General features: G+C 43.8%; 7 protein-coding genes across 7 annotated transcripts; 5 read left to right on the top strand and 2 right to left on the bottom strand.

Moving 5' to 3' along the window:
* Window positions 1–219: 219 nt before the first annotated feature.
* Window positions 220–1126, top strand: CYBJADRAFT_189367 (uncharacterized protein; the record flags this gene model as incomplete). Its single annotated transcript, XM_020217341.1, has 1 exon — window positions 220–1126. Exon 1 carries the CDS (start codon window positions 317–319, stop codon window positions 1124–1126), a length of 810 nt encoding a protein of 269 aa, XP_020071301.1. The 5' UTR covers window positions 220–316.
* Window positions 1127–1256: 130 nt separating this feature from the next.
* Window positions 1257–4397, bottom strand: SLA2 (Sla2p; the record flags this gene model as incomplete). The annotated part of the gene is made up of 1 exon (XM_020216838.1): window positions 1257–4397. The coding sequence occupies one exon, from the start codon at window positions 4395–4397 to the stop codon at window positions 1257–1259; it is 3141 nt and encodes a 1046-aa protein (XP_020071300.1).
* A 562-nt stretch (window positions 4398–4959) lies between these two features.
* On the top strand, window positions 4960–5550 carry SUI1 (translation initiation factor eIF1). Its single transcript, XM_020214706.1, has one exon. It carries the CDS (start codon window positions 5040–5042, stop codon window positions 5364–5366), a length of 327 nt encoding a protein of 108 aa, XP_020071299.1. The 5' UTR covers window positions 4960–5039; the 3' UTR covers window positions 5367–5550.
* Window positions 5551–5643: 93 nt separating this feature from the next.
* Window positions 5644–6914, top strand: CWC25 (U2-type spliceosomal complex subunit CWC25). Its single transcript, XM_020217340.1, has 2 exons — window positions 5644–6451; window positions 6482–6914. The coding sequence occupies exons 1-2, from the start codon at window positions 5836–5838 to the stop codon at window positions 6574–6576; spliced, it is 711 nt and encodes a 236-aa protein (XP_020071297.1). The 5' UTR covers window positions 5644–5835; the 3' UTR covers window positions 6577–6914.
* On the bottom strand, window positions 6699–6878 carry CYBJADRAFT_166959 (uncharacterized protein; the record flags this gene model as incomplete). The annotated part of the gene is made up of 1 exon (XM_020214705.1): window positions 6699–6878. Exon 1 carries the CDS (start codon window positions 6868–6870, stop codon window positions 6700–6702), a length of 171 nt encoding a protein of 56 aa, XP_020071298.1. The 5' UTR covers window positions 6871–6878.
* Window positions 6915–7296: 382 nt separating the features above from the next.
* CYBJADRAFT_166956 (vacuolar protein sorting/targeting protein 10) lies at window positions 7297–12049 on the top strand. Its single transcript, XM_020214704.1, has 2 exons — window positions 7297–7458; window positions 7567–12049. Exons 1-2 carry the CDS (start codon window positions 7333–7335, stop codon window positions 12016–12018), a joined length of 4578 nt encoding a protein of 1525 aa, XP_020071296.1. The 5' UTR covers window positions 7297–7332; the 3' UTR covers window positions 12019–12049.
* A 59-nt stretch (window positions 12050–12108) lies between these two features.
* Window positions 12109–13985, top strand: CYBJADRAFT_71502 (ribonuclease III domain-containing protein). Its single transcript, XM_020217886.1, has one exon. The coding sequence runs from the start codon at window positions 12198–12200 to the stop codon at window positions 13806–13808; it is 1611 nt and encodes a 536-aa protein (XP_020071295.1). The 5' UTR covers window positions 12109–12197; the 3' UTR covers window positions 13809–13985.
* The last annotated feature ends 89 nt before the right edge of the window (window positions 13986–14074 follow it).

The raw sequence follows: 14074 nt of genomic DNA, 5'->3' as shown, positions 1-14074 counted from the left end.
ATAATTACTGGTGTTATATTACCTTTGCCTACGCATACATAATGACTAATACTGCCTGTACGCTATAAAATGAATCTATCAATTGTCCTGGATTGCCTAGTTAGCAAAAATAGGATTGGAAATTTTCGGAACTTAACTGATATTCCAAGCGAAAGTTTTTGAGGCTACACTTATACATGCTAGGACTCTACCGGGGGGTATATTAATAAAAGAGCTGTTGGCTGTTTGATATAAACTAATTTAACCTTATGTTTCTGTTGACCAATTTTTTGAAGAAGGACCAAATAGGTTTTACCACTTTTCAAAGACTTTGATCATGGGGAAGAGATCTCAGCTGAACTCAAAATGCATTTTCAAAGACAAAATAGGAAGCTTCTCAAAGTTTAGAGCTTCCAAAAGATCTTGTATAAGACAAAGTAAGTATGTTACTGAAAATACCCATAGTAAGAACGTTGTCCCTCAAAATGAGACCTCGTGTTCCCAAGTGCAGACAACACAATTTATCACGTTTTCAGTTAGTGAGCTACCTGATCCTCCCATTATTCCACTATACCTGCAAGAACTTCTCGACCATTTAAGATCTCTTCAAACTATTCCCAAGAATTACCCACCCAAAAAAAGGGTTAAAAGATTAACAGGAGTGGTCTCATCCGTTGGAAAGTCTAAAGAAGACACAGGCAGAGAAAGTCTGGCAAAAAGAACAATCAATGGATTCATGGCGTTCCGTGCGTTTTATACGCAAGACATCTTTGCGCCCGACTCGCAAAGAGAACTCTCAACAGTGCTTTCAAAGGTTTGGGCCGAAAATGAGGAGCTAAACGAGAGCTGGAGCAGATATGCTGCTGAATATAATATTCAAAGAAAACTTAACCCATGCCTCTCATTTGTTTCTTGGTTTTTAATCGTCAAAGATGGTCTCACTGGTGAAAGAAACGACTGGAGTCGCAGTATGGCCACACATTCAGTGTTGACCTCCGTATTAACTGCGGGCCAGTATGAGATTCCTATTGATACCCCTTTCAATAGGATTGTTGATGTGATGCAATCTGATAGTGATTTCAGTATTTTTTTAGCCGACCCTGATGAGAATATTGATCCAAACTTAAAAGATAACTCATATAACTAGTACATGACGGGTGCATGATAAGAATATCAAAATAAACACTACATTCATAACTTATATGTTTATGTTGAACATGTGATTTCAAGATATATCGAATCAGTAAGACGATAATCACGTATACAGCCGGTATATCCTACTCTTCATCGCTATCACCTTCTCTGTAACCATACTTTCTAATCTCTCCCAATCTCTTTCTAGCAGCATTCAATGCATTTTCCAATTTTAGAATTTCAACTTGTTGTTCCATTTCCATTGTCTTATTCTCATGGTTTGTGAGTTTAGAGTAATCAACTTCATCGGATCCTCCGTTTGCTCTCTTATCCAAGATATCTTGAACTTGGGTAACCAAGGTTCTACAAGCTGAAGTCACAGTCTTCGAGGCATTTTCCAGCTTATCTTGAGTCTTTGACATGAATGTAGCCTTCACTCTTGAAGCAGCAACTAGTTGTGCTGTGGCTGCAGCAACTTCGTTGGATGCCACGATTAACTCTTCGTGTGAGTTCTTAGCCTTCAAAACACCATCTGCAGTCTCAATCAAAATCTTTGTTGAAGCAGCAACGGCTTTAGCAGCTGAAATAAGACCTTCGGTCCATCTATTGTGCTTTTTGTAAAACTGAGCTCTTGTTCCTGAGCCCTTGTTCTGGGCGACGATTTCATTCTGAGTATCGATAGCTGCATTGATCAAGATAGAAATGGCATTGGTAACAGCAACAGCTGCAGAAAGAATAGCCTTGTTGATATCGAAATCAATCTTCGAGACTGAAGCATCCTGTGGCTGCGATAACAACCCACTAAGTTGAGTGGCTGCTGACGCAATTGCATTTGCTGCGTTGTTCAATTCAGAATCAACCACTTCTCCCAAGTCACCAGAAACGTGCTTTAAAGTGGATCTTGGAGCCAAATCATCGGCTAAGTCTGTCAAGATTTGTAACTTCTCTTGGACTTTGACATTTCCATTAATCACAACATCTGTCTTCTCCTCATCGGTTCCTTCTAATACGTCCGATAGTAAAGAGATCAGGAAATCTTCAGAAACCTCTGCAGTAGCTCTACCAGTTTCAACCAATTTATCAGCCTGTGCATCGGACTTTGCCAGCCTTACGATACCTTTAACGTTCATCAAAATATCGTTGATGGAACTGGTAAACTCGTTGAGCGATCTAATGATTTCAGAATGATCGCCATTTGGACCATCGGCGATGAAATCGTTGAAAGAAGTACAGAAATCTGTCGCAGCAGATGAGCCCTTTTCGATGACGGATAAAAGATACTCTGGTGATGAGTTTTGATTACCAGTTTGCATTGGAGAATCCAATTCATAAAGTGCATCTTGGATACGCTTGATACCAGAAGCCAAGATAGCATCCACAAGGGATGTCAACTTGGTCAGATGATCAATTAAAACGTCATCAATTTGTTCATTAATCGCTGCATCATTAGAATTTTGAGCAGCAGCAAGTTCTTCCAATGCATCATCCATTGTCTGTTGCATGATTTCAATCTCTTCCTCCTTTTCCTTGAGTTTCTGTTCCAGATCTGGATGGATCGAACGAGATTGTTGCTCTAACTTGCTTTGAAGTTCATCAATTTCCTTCTTGTGTTGAGCAAAGATAGATGACAAGTTTGAAGACTGGGATCTCTCAGCGTCGTCTAATTTCAGAGTTAAGTCTCTAACTTTCAATTCCAACTGATCAACTTCGTTGTCTTTACCACCTTTGAATTTCTCCAAATCCAATCTAGCTCTATCACGTTCTCTAATAAGACCGGCGAGTTCAACATTTTTTGACTTTAGATCCTTTTCTAGCTTCTCACGGCGTTCTATAGCTTCCTGTGCAGAAGCAGCCTTCTGTTGAAGTTTCTTAAACTTGTTCAACAACGTCAAATGTTCTTGTCTCAATTGCGAGTACAATTTAGCCAGAGAATCGTACTTATTCTTCCACAGTGTTAGCTGTTCTTGTAAGTTGTTGATGAGTTCATCCTTTGAACCAATCTGCTGAGTTGCAGATTCCGTGGTTGTGGCAATTTCCTGCTCCAATGCCTTAACCCTTTGATCATATTGCTGCAACAACAATTGATCATTCTCATACTGTTGTCTCATTGTGAGTAGATCACGTCCCAGCTCTGCAACACGTCCTTGTGCCTGATTTTGCAATTGTTCTCTGAGTAATTGCTCCTGAGCCAATCTCTGTTGTTCAGCTTGTTGTCTCTGTTGTTCTTCGAATAGCATTCTCTGCTGTTCAGCAGCTTGTTGTTGAGCCAAAGCCTGTTGCTGATACTGTTCTGCAAGACGAGCCTGTTCAGCTTCGTAGACGTTTTGCTGAGTATTCCAAAAGTCAACACCTGTTGGTTGTGTTGCAATTGGCTGTTGGAACGGTGCCATTGTTGGCTGAGCAGATAAAGGTTCCGGAGTTGGTTCATTCGTTTCCACAGTTTGACGAGACTGTGGTCTTGCAACGCTGCTGTTATCATCGTCATCAGTGATGAACAAATTTGGTGGTGTTTCAGGTAATCTTGGAATGGTGATGAGAGATGTCAAGTAACGGATAGAGGAACAATCAGCGTAGAACTCAAACAATCTTGAGTGTTGTGAGTCATAGCGTTGTCTTAGAGGTTCGAGGGCATCGTCCGACCCTGTTGAGCGATAAATCGCTCTCAGCATAGAAGTGATAAACTTGTAGATACCGTAAGACTCCGCAACCAATGGAACCAGAGCAGAGATCTTACATTCAGACTTTCTATCGTGGGAGATGCTTGAAAAGATCATTCTTTGGAAATCGTCCAAAGAATCCTGTAAAGCCATCAAATCCAAGATTGCTTCATAGCCTTCATCTGGATTCTCCACGGTGACTAGAGAGACGTACTCTTCGTACTCAAAAGTTCCGTTGAAACCCCTGTGGTTTCTGTGGAAGGACAACTTCTTCAAGAGATAAATGACGTACTCCTTGATCAATCGGCCATACCCTTTGAATCCATCACCGTGGACAGATCTACCCAAACTATCGATCCAGTCCATGTTTTTAATCGCCTCCTTCAAAGCCGATTGATGGCCTTCTTGCAGCACCTTGTGTAAAGTGATCAAGGCCTTGAACAACTGGACCTCATCGCCTTGGATTGGTAAAGACTTCAGCTGGTTGAAGAACGCACGCGCAGACTTGTGGTCCCATGTGTAGACGATACAGCATCTGACGTGCTTTCTCTTCGGAGCAGTCTCGTCGACAGAAGTCGCCTTCTTAACACTCGTTGCCAGCTCTGAATCAGAAATGACTTTAGACATCTCTTCTCTATTGTTAGTACGTTCCCCCTGTTGCCAAATCGTACACAATTGAATCACCATATAACTCCCAAGGGGGAAATTTTAAAGGGGATATAACGGAGGACTAAGCGGAGTGATCAACACCAGGGGCGCCCCTTCAAGCCACATGGTATGATTCAATTGTGTGGCAATCAAACAGCAGCTAAAGGGCACTCACTGTTAGCACACGCCAAAGGGAATCAGGCTCTTTTGTTCGTGTCAATTGTGTGTAAAATAGCGATGTTGAGCGCTCCTGTCCTTTAAATCTACAAATCTGAGTGAAATATCGTTTCTCCCGAGGGGTTCGAGACAAAAATCCGTGTACCGATCGTAGGCGGCGCAGGGGAGAAAACCCAAATTAAATATCCAAATATGGTAGTTTCCTCGTTTCAGAACGCTTTCGTAGTTTATGCCATTACCCTGCCACAAGCACCATCCGGTGTACGGATGTTTGCTTTGTGCTGTGTTTGTTTGTTGTTTTTTTTCCTTGGGCTCATCTTCGACTGCAAAATTCTCTCTCTCGTTCTCTCTTCCTTCCCGCTCCCCTTGTCCTAGAAGACACTTCAACGTATTTGTTTAGTTGTTCTAGTATTAGTTCTTCAGTGCAAACTCGGTCACATTTATATGAGTCTTCAGAACTTGAACACATTCGATCCTTTCGCCGACACTGGTGACGACGACACTCAACCAACTAACTACATCCACATCCGTATTCAGCAGAGAAACGGTCGTAAGACGTTAACTACAGTCCAAGGTGTTCCAGATGAGTACGATTTGAAGAGAATCTTGAAGGTTTTGAAGAAGGACTTTGCCTGTAACGGTAACATTGTCAAGGACGATGAGCTTGGTGAGGTTATCCAATTGCAAGGAGATCAAAGAGTCAAAGTTATGGAGTTCTTGACAACCCAGTTGGCACTTCCAAAGAAGAACATCAAGATCCACGGTTTCTAAACTGACCCTGGTGGATATCTGTTCAGGGAGTGGAATCGGCTCTTGTGCTACGTGGTGTAGTGCCCATCGGTTTGATAGATATAAGCTTTGCAAGTGTATCAATAGACTCCCGGGTACTTCAGGAATTGTACTGTATGTTCAACCCTTCCCTGGCCTTTTCTTCTTATCACTGTGTTTTTCTTTTTTTTTTGTTTATTTTTTTTTCAGCTTAGATGTCGACTATACCTGTCTGTATCTATATAATGTCAATACAGTCGTATACTTTGCTATTTCTGTTGCTGTAGAGCCCGTCAAATCATCTTCCCATAGAAGTTGATCATCTTATCACGAGGCGATTGCGAGATGGTCTGTTGGTGTTTGGATGTGATGCTAATTTTATTCCGATGGCACAAATGGAGCCGATGAGCAAGCTTAGAGCTTCTTTCAACAAGGAAACGGAGTAAGAGCGTTGACAAGTGGATACAGTACGATGGCGCCTGGTAATCTCAATCTCAAGAAGTCGTGGCATCCTGGTTTGTTGAAGAACCAGAAGAAAGTATGGGAAGCTGAGCAGGAGGCCCTTTCTGAGCGTAAGAAGATTCAAGAGAGGCAAGAGGAGATTAGTAAACAGAGGGAGCTTGCTGAGCTTCGGGGGTTACAACATGCCAACGGTGGCAAGAAGGTTCAAGACAGGGTTGAATGGATGTACGACACGTCTAAGGTTGGCAGCGGGGGCGCAGCCGACGGTGGTGATGGCGATGACGAGTACCTATTGGGCAAGAAAAGGATCGATCAATTGATTGTGAATGCCAAGGTCAAAGAGTTTAAACAAGGGTTTGATAAGTTACAAGACCATGGAGCGTCGATTCCGTCTCAGCAACAGGAACTGAGTATGAGCAGAGATGACCCCATGGTTAAGATACGACAACAACAGGCTCTGAGACTGAGGCTGCTGAAAGAGCGTAGGGATGGATCACGCAGTAGGGAGCATAGGTCCAGAGATGGTGAGCGCAGAGATGGTGAGCGCAGAGAGGAGAGACACAGAGGTGAGAGACACAGAGGTGAGAGACACAGAGGTGAGAGACATAGACATGATGACCGCAGAGGCGAAAGACATAGCCATGGTGAGCGCAGAGGCGAAAGGCATAGCCATGGTGAGCGCAGAGAGCACAGGCACAGAGACGAGACCAGCACCGGAAGTGAAAGACTCCACTATACAAGCAATAAGTAATCAGACGGCACAGATCTCAAGGACAGAGGTCCCAACAGCAGGTAGCAGCGTAGCCCGGCATCGCATACGTAAGAAGCAGTGCTAGCCACGCACTCACAATACTACACCCTCTCCAGTAACATTTCACCTAGTGCACCCTTCGCTGACAGCACACAGATAGACCCCACCGGAACACACGATGTACCGTCTACTCACACGAGTGGAACACCACCACTGTAACCACCACTGTAACCACCACAACAACAGCATACCGGACCAGGTGTTAACACCACGCACCCACCACAGCCCCGGCATCTCCACTATCACCGACCTCCTGTACACCCCAATCCAGGTGTTACCCCCGATAAAATTCTGCAGGGACCTTCTCTGGAGGATTAAGTCACGCTGCTGAGGCCTCTGTCCAGCACACCACAGCATCGATTGTCCTCGTGCTAGACGGACTTTTCGGGTGTGCTGTCCACCAGCGTCCAGTGGTCTTCACCGTTGACACATATTCCCAGTGAATTATTCCCAGCTGGAGGATACTAGGCCAGCTGTTTCGGGAAAGTTTGGGGGACGTCTCTTCTCTCTTGCACAGTTTTTCCATCGTCATCTTGGAACAATTTTTCACCCTCTTTCCTTCTAATCCCTCTATCATCTTTCCAGGGAGTATACAGTGAAGAGCAAGAAGGAGTATCCCGTGTTATATATCGTCAGCAGTACACAGTTCCTGAATTCTGGTGAGAAAAGCAACAGGTCTCCAATTATATCTGAAAAATGCAGCTGTGCTCTATATCGCTATTAGTACTCCTGCTGCACTGCGTCAACGCCATCTTTGAGCCAAAGATCAGCTCCACCCAGTTCAGCGGTGCCCCAGAGCTCGTCTACTTTGAGGATACGGATGTATGTTTCTCGTTCGCCACGTCACACATGGGCGCCGTGTGTGATGTGTTTACCGCTGTGTGTGTTTACCCTGTGTTTACTCCTGTGTTTACTAACATTTGTCCTTAGAACGTCTTGTACCTGGACCAGTCTGCCGGTGATGTCTACCTGTCCAAGGATGGCGGAGCAAAGTTCTCGAAGGTTGACTTCGAAGGTGTGAAGATCAAGTACCTCATCGAGCACCCATATAAGCATGGCTTCGCCTATGCGATCTCAGATGATACAACACATTTCAAGACTGTGTCCCAAGGTGTCACATGGAAGAAGTTCACGACTCCTCATAAGCCAGCCACCGACTCTGTTGAGTCGTTGGGCTCCAAACACTCTCCAATCATTTTCCATGGTAAACGGAGTGATTATGCGCTCTTTGCCGGCGCTTGTGCCTCTGGTTCTGAGATTTGTCAAAGACAATACTACTACACCAGAGATAACTTTGATGAGATGAGAATTATGACCACTGCTTATTCATGTATCTTTTCAGATGCCACGCCATTCACAGAGGCCAAGGATACAAACACAGTGACATGTATCATACCAGGGGAAGGTGCTTCTGTTACGAACGTTCTAGCGAAATCTGATGACTGGTTTGCTTCTAAACAGTACCTCACTTATCAAGGTGGGATGATCACCGATGTGTCCAAACTCGGTGCAGGCTCTCATTCTCTCGTCGCACTGGGAGCCCATCTCAGCGATTCTGAATCAACATATGTGTATGTCTCATACGATGGAAGCAATTGGCAAAGAGTGGAGTTCCCAGCGGGGACTCCACTGTCTGGAACCTTCTCAGTGGTTGAAGGCACCCAGTATTCGATCTTTGTCGACGTGAAATATGCAAACACTGATAAGGTTGGCCAGCTATTCTTCTCCTCTGGACTCAACGGCTCCTACTTTGTCCAATCTCTGGAATTCACCCATAGAGACGCCCAAGGTGTTGTCGATTACGAACTTGTTGAGTCCATCGACGGTATTGTCTTAGCCAACACCGTATCCAACGGTAAAGACGTCATCAACAATAACTCAAACCCAGTGGTGAAGTCCAAAATCTCCTTTGATCAAGGTGTTTCTTGGTCAAACATGCAAGTCACAGATGGTAACTGTGTTGGCTCCTGTGATCTTCATCTCCACTCTCTTGTCCATAGAGCCTCAGTTGATCCAAACGCACCTGGTAAATACTTCTCATCCCCAGCCCCAGGAATCTTGCTCGGTGTTGGTAACACTGGAGATTCGTTGAAATCATACGAAGAAGGTGATACTTTCATCTCCTTGGATGCTGGTAAATCATGGTCAAGAACGTTGGTTGGAGCTCATTTGTTCGAATTCGGTGATCAAGGTTCTATTATTGTAGCTGTTGAAGACGGGTCTGACACCAATGTCATCAAGTACTCGTCCAACATGGGTCAAACTTGGCAACAGGTTGGTCTCGGTGCTACAGTCAAGGCTAAGACTTTGACTACAACTCCAGATTCTACAACCTCCAAATTCTTGCTTGTTGGCTCTGTCAATGGTCAATACAACACCTACTCTTTAGACTTCAGTGATCTTTACAGCAGAAAGTGTGAAGATGGTGATTTCGAGGACTGGTACGTTAAGTCGCTCAACTCCAACGAGCCAATGTGTATCCTTGGGCATCAACAGAAGTTCAAGAGAAGAGTCCGTAACGCTAACTGTAAAGTTGCAAACAACTTCAAGGAACCAGTTGCAGTGGAAGATGCTTGTCCTTGTACACAGAGTGATTTCGTCTGTGCAGTTAACTTCAAGAGAGACTCCAATGGTAACTGTATCCCTGCAACCAATGCTGCCAATGACCAAAGTGCAAAGGATGCGCAGTGTATCAATAATGCTCAGTACTACACACCTTTTGCTGCTTATTCTAAGAGACCAGGATCTGTCTGTTCCACATCCACGGGTATCGACTTGTCTAGAACTAATCAAAAGGTTTGTCCAAACTATCAAGAAGAGTCGGGATCAGGAGGACACAAGACTATTGATTACGATGAGGATGATAGACCAGATGAAACTGAGCCGGATACCAATCCAGGTGAGAGTGAAGGTGATAAGCAAAAGTCTAACGAAGGTGTCAATGATGGGCGTGTCAAGACATCCTCGTTTGCTTTCTCTGGTAAGATTAGAAAATACGTTTATTTGGAACGTGTTCCCGGTTCTAACCTCAGAGATGAAACCATTGTCCTCGTCACTGAACACAATGTCGCTTATGTTACTCATGATCAAGGTTCTTCTTGGGAAGAAATTGCACCAGGTGAGGAGATTCTTGACATATTTGTCAATCCACACAACACGGATCACGTCTACTTGCTTTCTGTAAACCACAAGATCATCTACTCCACCGACCGTGCTGATAACTGGAAGTTCTTCAGAACTCCAGCAAACTACATTCCAGGTGTTACTCCTTTGCAATTCCACCCTAAGCATTCTAACTGGTTTATCTATATTGGTCAGCAAGGTTGTGACTCTGATTCTCTGACAGGAACTTGCAGAACTGTGACCTACTATACCTTGTCTTACGGTAAGAGATTCAAAAAGATGAAAGAACAGGTGAACACATGTCAATTTATTGGTCATTTGCTTGAGCCAACTGATGAGAATCTCATCATCTGTGTCAGAGAGGATAACGAGCACACCACTCACTCTGCTGAAATGCTCGTCTCCACGGATTTCTTCCAAACATCAAATACTCCATTGAAGGATGTTATAGGATTTGTTCAGGAAGATGATTACTTGGTTGCTGCAACTGCCGAGGCCGATGGCTCTTTGAAGGCACATGTGTCTGTGAATGGTAGAGACTGGACTGACGCATTGTTCCCAGCAAATATCCGTGTTGACAAGCAACAGGCGTACACTGTCTTGTCAGCCATGTCTCAGGCTATCTTCCTTCATGTTACAACAAACCAACGTTCCGGTACCGAGTATGGTCACTTATTAAAGTCCAATTCTAACGGTACCTCTTATGTCATGTCCAATGAATACGTTAACAGAGACGTGTATGGTTACGTTGATTTCGAACAATTGGAGAATTTGGAAGGTGTTGCTGTGATCAACACGGTTGCAAACCCAATTGAAGCTAAGCGTGGTGCCAAAAAACAATTGAAGACCAAGATCACACATAACGATGGTGCTGACTGGGACTTCATGCAACCTCCATCTGTTGACTCAAATGGAAAAAAGTACGATTGTTCTGGTAAGTCTATCAACGACTGTTCCTTGCATTTGCACGGTTACACCGAGAGAGCTGATTACAGAGACACATTCTCCTCTGGTTCTGCTGTGGGTATGATGATTGGTGTTGGTAACGTTGGTGACAAACTTGGTCTCTACTTGGACGGTAACACTTTCATGACAAGAGATGGTGGTAATACATGGAAAGAAATCAAAAAGGGGGTGTACCAGTGGGAGTATGGTGATCAGGGTTCGATTATTGTTCTCGTTAATGCTGAGGACTCAACTAATACACTTGCTTACTCTCTTGACGAAGGTGCTACATGGAACGACTACCAATTCACTGAGCACAAAGTAAAGGTTCAAGATATCTCGACTGTCCCATCTGATGATTCCAGAAAGTTCCTTCTCTTCACCAGACTACCATCCAATCTGGGTGACAAGTCTACTGTTTACCAAATTGACTTTTCACAACTCTTTAAGAGAAAGTGTAACTTGGACCTCGCTAACCCAGATGATGATGATTTCGACCTCTGGACTCCAAAGCATCCACATCAAGCTGACGACTGTTTGTTTGGCCATGTGTCCCAGTACTACAGAAAGATTCCAGGAAAAGAGTGTTACATTGGTGAGAAGCTTGATAAGCCATATGAGGTTGTTCGTGAATGTGCTTGTACGAGACAGGACTATGAGTGTGACTTCAACTACTTCCGTGACCGTAACGGTGAATGTAGACTGGTTCCTGGTTACACTCCACCAGACCATTCAACTGTTTGTCAAGAGCTTGGTGTTGATGAGTACTGGCTTCCAACAGGCTACAGAAGAATTCCATTGACCAAGTGTAAAGGTGGTCATGAGTTTGACAAGATTGAGCCAGTTGCATGTCCAGGTAAGGAGGAAGAATTCAAGCGTAAGCACAAAGGCCTCACTGGTCTTTCTTTGGCATTGGTTATTGTCATCCCAATCATTGGTGTTGCTGTCGTTTTGTACGTCATATACCACCACTACGTTGGTAGATACGGTCAAATCAAGCTTGGTGAAGATCAAGAGTACGAGTTCGACAACTCTTCATTCCTTAACAAGGTTTCTTCCATGGTTGGTTTTGCTGTCGTCGCATCAGTGCAATTGATTGAGCAAATCGGAAGCCCTGTTATAAATGGTATCACAGGCATCTTCCAGCTCATTAAGGAGAGGGTCTCTGGAAGATCTGTGTCGTTGGATTCTACTACGCTAGATACAGGCTCATACGATGATCTCGGAAGAGAACCAGCTCAACACACAGACGTTGAAGACGCTGACCTGCTAGACGATGGTGACCTCACAGAAGCTGAAGATGAGCGTCTCTGAGTGGGTTGTGTATATAAATATGTATGTATCAAGAGCTTAGCTGTGAACTGAGCATAGTTCATTTTCTTATTTGAAAGAGTGTTGATTGTAGCCAATGAGGTGTATCGAGGTTATTCCGGTGGTGTCTGGGTGTTGAAGTGTAGTTGCCCTTTACTTCTTCGAGAACTCGACGCTTGTTTATGCCATGGAATATGTCTCACTTGGTGGTAAGGAGTTCAATGAGCCTCCGTTGTTGTCTCTTCCACCATACTGTACGGAGGTTCTCTTGTGCTTCACACCTGAGGAAGTCACCAGCATTCCCACTACCAATTGGCACCAGTTCTGGTGGATCGTCGAAGGTACCGTTGAATGCAGAGATCATACTCCCGCAGATATGTGACCCGGTCTTGAAGAAGGTGGTTCTTGACCCCAATAGCTGGGACCAGACAGCATACCATACGCTTGAGAGCATCGGTGATGGAGCCATATATCTCATAGTGCTGGAACTAGTGCATGAGATGTACCCTGAGCATGAGAAGTATCCTGGGCTGCTGAACCAACTAAGAAGTCAGCTGACTTCTAATGAAAAGCTCTCAGAATGGTTTGAGCTTTTACAGATGCAAAATAGGCTCCTTAATCTACCAAGTAATACTGTCCTTTCTGGTGGCCGGAAAGCTGATTTCATGGAGTCGTATTTCGGTGCCTTGTTAAAGGACCCGTCCCATGGTTATGACAGTGTCGTTGCACTCATGAAGAGTCTTGTAAATCTGGAAAAGACTTTTATCAAAGCATTCTTCAACAATAATATAACTGATAAGATGAAGTGCTTTCCTGGAATTCCACTTGGAGATGTTCTGAAGAGGAGAGAAAGACAACGATATGAATCTATCAATATCACATCTCAAAGGAAACGAGTATCGCCTATGAACGACAACTTCTTTCGAGTGGATACATCTGTATTGGAAACCATGGCACATCCAGATACAATAGCAGTCCCTATCCCTGATACCGAGATATCAGAGTCTGTCATGGAAAGTATATCCAGAAAGAAAGAAGGGCCTATATCCGAGGAATCGACAGCTGAGGACATCAAGTTTGCAGACCTTTGGTATGAGACTGGTACTAATCCAGAAGCTGTGGTTGATTGGCTTTTTGGAAAGCAACTTGCACGGTTTGAGTATCAGCATTCACCTTCGACAAAGCTATGGTCCACAACTATCAAAATTGGTGATGTTACTATAGCTGAATCGAGAAACGACGTAAATATGGCCAGGTCAAGGAGAAATTCTGTAAGGAGAATCTTCCTAATTGAGCCTTCAATACTCAAGATGGCTTTAAAAAATTCCTCTAGAATTTCAGCTAGAGCTGTGGACCGTGCTGTGAGATCTATTAAGAGGGCAAGACAAAGTGAGCATTTTAAGAATTTTATCTGGCTTCACACTGCTCCTTTAACAGTGATCTACGAAGAGCACCAAACTACAGATGAGAGATGGATATTTACACTGGCAAGAGAGCCTACAACAGCTTTAGCCAATCTTTTCTATCCTCTCGTCACCGTTTTGAAAGTTGATTCCTCTAATGGTTCACCAGATGTTTACTTTACGGTTGAAGGAACAGAATTGATGAAAGTCCAGGCTAAATCCATCATTTCAGGGAAGATGGAATGTTGTCTGAAGGTATTTCATCTGGATAGAAAGGACTTGGATCGCTTGATCGGTGTCAAGGGATACTTTAAAGTGGATTCGAAGTACTTGGATGCTGTGTTCGCCAAGATGAAACACGTGCAGACCCTTCTGGCGAACACTGAATGAAATGAACAAGGCATATGTACGTATTGTATGAATTAATGAAACAGTTCTCAGACTTCAAAGCTCCTGTAAAGTTGTAGATGAACATTTCCATGAAACGTTGAATTTCACGGCAATTGCACATCAAAAATTACCATATTTGTAGATCAATCGGATCACCATTATGAGAACAACATAGTATAGTTTTGCTTTGGTTTCAAAATATATAGGTTGTCCAAGTCAGTAGTGTATCAAGTATGGCTTCATCTGTTGCATTGTTGAGAGAACTA

This window comes from Cyberlindnera jadinii (genome assembly GCF_001661405.1).
Source record: "Cyberlindnera jadinii NRRL Y-1542 unplaced genomic scaffold CYBJAscaffold_4, whole genome shotgun sequence".
Classification (NCBI taxonomy): Eukaryota; Fungi; Ascomycota; class Saccharomycetes; order Phaffomycetales; family Wickerhamomycetaceae; genus Williopsis; species Williopsis jadinii.
Note: the sequence above shows the minus strand (reverse complement) of the source record. Positions and strands in the feature narration are given on the sequence as shown.

Coding starts and splice junctions, on each gene's coding strand:
- SUI1 (XM_020214706.1), top strand. CDS start 5,040: ATGAGTCTTCAGAACTTGAACACATTCGATCCTTTCGCCGACACTGGT.
- CWC25 (XM_020217340.1), top strand. CDS start 5,836: ATGGCGCCTGGTAATCTCAATCTCAAGAAGTCGTGGCATCCTGGTTTG. Junction 6,452..6,481: donor TAGACATGATGACCGCAGAG/GCGAAAGACATA, acceptor GTGAGCGCAGAG/GCGAAAGGCATAGCCATGGT.
- CYBJADRAFT_166956 (XM_020214704.1), top strand. CDS start 7,333: ATGCAGCTGTGCTCTATATCGCTATTAGTACTCCTGCTGCACTGCGTC. Junction 7,459..7,566: donor TCTACTTTGAGGATACGGAT/GTATGTTTCTCG, acceptor ATTTGTCCTTAG/AACGTCTTGTACCTGGACCA.
- CYBJADRAFT_71502 (XM_020217886.1), top strand. CDS start 12,198: ATGCCATGGAATATGTCTCACTTGGTGGTAAGGAGTTCAATGAGCCTC.